The sequence below is a fragment of the Trypanosoma conorhini genome, assembly GCF_003719485.1.
Source record: "Trypanosoma conorhini strain 025E chromosome Unknown Tco_14.4_contig_00695, whole genome shotgun sequence".
In the NCBI taxonomy this organism is placed as follows: domain Eukaryota; phylum Euglenozoa; class Kinetoplastea; order Trypanosomatida; family Trypanosomatidae; genus Trypanosoma; species Trypanosoma conorhini.
Window position 1 is genome coordinate 1,060 of NW_021704783.1, and position 2,943 is coordinate 4,002.

The 2,943-nt window shown below is 61.3% G+C and overlaps 2 protein-coding genes across 2 annotated transcripts in view, besides 2 other annotated features; both read left to right on the forward strand.

The window, feature by feature from the left end:
- The first annotated feature begins 191 nt into the window (after positions 1-191).
- Positions 192-213: a microsatellite.
- A 20-nt stretch (positions 214-233) lies between these two features.
- On the forward strand, positions 234-1,256 carry Tco025E_08078 (mucin-associated surface protein (MASP); the record flags this gene model as incomplete). Its single annotated transcript, XM_029374935.1, has 1 exon — positions 234-1,256. One exon carries the CDS (start codon positions 234-236, stop codon positions 1,254-1,256), a length of 1,023 nt encoding a protein of 340 aa, XP_029224953.1.
- Positions 1,257-1,705: 449 nt separating this feature from the next.
- Positions 1,706-1,742: a microsatellite.
- A 36-nt stretch (positions 1,743-1,778) lies between these two features.
- Tco025E_08079 (surface protease GP63) overlaps positions 1,779-2,943 on the forward strand; it is a gene marked incomplete at both ends in the record, with an annotated part of 2,490 nt that continues 1,325 nt past the window's right edge. Inside the window, one exon of the mRNA XM_029374936.1 lies at positions 1,779-2,943. This exon is cut by the window's right edge and continues 1,325 nt beyond it. Within this exon, the coding sequence (XP_029224954.1) occupies positions 1,779-2,943 (1,165 nt within the window).

Here is a 2,943-nt window from a genome sequence, read left to right on the forward strand (position 1 = left end):
CCAAACCGTTTTCTGCCGTTGCTTCTGTTTTTCCTCCCTTAGCGGGACGGCAATGCCTCGACCGTCCCTTCTTTCTCCGTTTGTGTGTGTGTTGGTTGAATGCACCCATTCCGCGGGCTGCTCATATCTGTATGTGTGTGTTTGTCCCTTTTTTTTCTTCTCTCTCCTTCTTTCTGCCCCTCGCTAGACGCTGTGCGTGTGTGTGTGTGTGTGCTGCGGTGGGAGGAGTGGCGATGGCTGGCCGTGCGCTGTTGGTGTACGCCCTCTGCGCGCTGTGCTGCGCCGCCGGCGGGGGCTGGGCGTGGCCTATGGAGTACTGCAAAGATGAGCATTGGACGCTTTTGAAGGCGGTTAAACCCGAGAAATGTTACACAGAACTTCTCCAAGAGTACTGTGGCCGCAACACGGAGTTTGTGGCGCGAGCCATGAGGAATGCCACTGAGCTTGAGAAGGGCGGTCCGTGTGGTGCGGAGTTGCGGCGCCAAGCTGCCGTTGGTGATGATCAGGGTGGTGGCTCACGTGCCGGGACGGGTCACAGTGCTGCAGCGCCTTCTCAACCGGGTGGTGCTACCCAAAGAAACGCAGAGGAGTCGCCTGTGCGAGCGCACGGGGCGCAGGAAGCCGGCGGTCCCTCCACAGCCGTTCCTGGGGCCGCGCCCACCGCAGGTGGAGGGGATCACTTGAGTCCGGAGAGCGGAGGAGAACAAACAGCCTTGTCCTCTGCTACAGCTGGGGGCGTGCCTGCTGTCGACAGTCCGACTCAAGAGGGCACGGTGGGGAACGCCGCCGGGGCTTCACCGCCTGAGAGCGCGGTGCAACGAAGCCCGGTCCAGCGCGACAATACCCCCGCAGCTACGGCAGTCGCTGGGGAAGCTTCAGATGCGGCACAAGACACTCCCGGTGGCGGGGAAAGTAATAACCTCGGGAGTATCAGCGACAGCAGCCCCGCGGTGCAGCCGCAGCCGGCGAGTTCCGTGGGGACAAACGAAGCTGGTCAGCGAGAACAAGAGCAGCCCGCAGTGCCCACACCCAAGCAAGAAACGGAAACGAGTGGCGAGAGAGGAGAAGCCACTCAGCCGGCAGCGGGGACGGCTGCTCAAGCGGCGACCACCACCACCACCAACTCGACGAGTGCAACGAAGGCGGTGTCTGGCGACAGCGACGGCAGCAGCACCGCGGCCGCGCACTCCGCCTCCCCCCTTGCGCTGCTTCTTCTGCTTGCGTGTGCGGCTGCCGCAGCGGTGCTGGCCGCGTGAGGAACTGAGTGTGGAAGAGAGGGCCGTGCACACACAACTCGCCCTTTTCTGTTTCTTTCTCTATTTCCGTGTGTGTGTGTGTCCCCCTGCACGGACTCTCTCGCCCTCGCCTTTCTCCACGAGGCACACACACATAATGTGCTCGTATATATACACAACTCCACTCATGCAGGCCCGTCGGTTTTCTTTTTGTTTTTGCACCCGACGAGCCGCTGCCGTCCTGCTTGGCTGCATGGGTACAGCACCGTAACTGTTTCTATCCTCTTTAATTGATTGTTTGTTTCCATTGCTTTCAGTGGGCGACCTCTCTATCTCTCTCTCTATCTCTTCCTGGATTGGGCTGTGCGGGAACAGAGAGAAATGGAGTGTGTGTGCTGGTCGTCCCACGTGTTGCTGCGCGTCCCCACTGCCCGGTGGACGCGCCCCCACGCTTCGGCTTCACTTCACGGGTTTGTTTGTTTCTTTGCTTGTGTTTGTGTTGGTTTGGGTGCCTGTACTCTTTTTGCAGCCCGTGTGTGTGCGATGCACTCTGCAAAGGAGGAGGGCAACTTTCTTTTGGATTCAATCGGCTGTTTTTTTTTGTCCAGTGATTCTGCCTGCTCAGCGCCGTCCGTGCGGCGGACGGGAGTAAATGCCCGGAGGCGGAGGCGCCAAAATCCGTCGTGCCGCGGCGCCGCGGGGATGTGTGGCTTTGCCTCCTCCTCCTCCTCTTATCATTCCTCTCCCGCAGACAAGCGCTGCGCTACCACCACTGCAGTCATTCTTCACCAAACTCAGGCACACACACGCTTTTCGCAAGCCATGCACCGCCGACTCCGCGCCGCGCCGTTTCTCCCACTGCTGCTGCTCCTGCTGCTCGTGATGCACTGCGCCGGCGGGTGCCGCGCCGCTGCGGGCCGCCGTGTGTTCGACGACACGGTGCCGAGGAGGGGCCGGCCGGCGGCGGCGGTGGTGCGTGAGGTGCCGCGGAGGGGGCAGGGCGCGGCGCAGGCGTACACCGTCGCAGCGGCAGCGGCGGCAGAAGGAACGAGCAGCGAGGGCTGGGCGCCCATCCGCATCGAGGTGTCCACGAGGGACCTGGAGCAGAAAACTCCGAAGATAGGGAGGAAGAGGTACTGCGAAGAAGCGGGGGTCCAGTGCATGAACTACTTGGGGGAAACGATAACTTGCAAAGCCGATCATGTACTGACGGAGCAAAAGAAGGAGTTGTATACGACGAAGATTATTCCCGGGGCCGTCAAGCTGCACGCGGAGCGACTTCTCGTGCAGCCAGTGGCTGGTAAAATTGAACTGCCGCGAGTTCTGACAGGACACTGCCAGCACTTTACAATTCCAACTGAGCACAGGAGCGGGGGTGTGGCTGGTGCCGACATGGTTCTCTACGCTGCTGCCGGGCCACTCGGTCATAACATTCCGGCGTGGGCCGCCACTTGCGCCACGTTGGAGGACTTCCGCCCTTCCGTCGGCGCCATGAACTTCAACCCGGCGTACATGACCGACTCGGCGTGGAGCGTCCGCGTCGCCGCACACGAGCTGGCGCATGCCCTCGGGTTCAGCCACGAAGCAATGAGGCACAGGAACCTGGTGAGGTCAGAGCCCAGTGTGCGTGGAAATAGCCGCAGGATAGTGACGGGGGACACGGTCAAGGCGAAGGCGGTAGCGCACTTCAACTGCGAGTCGCTCAAGG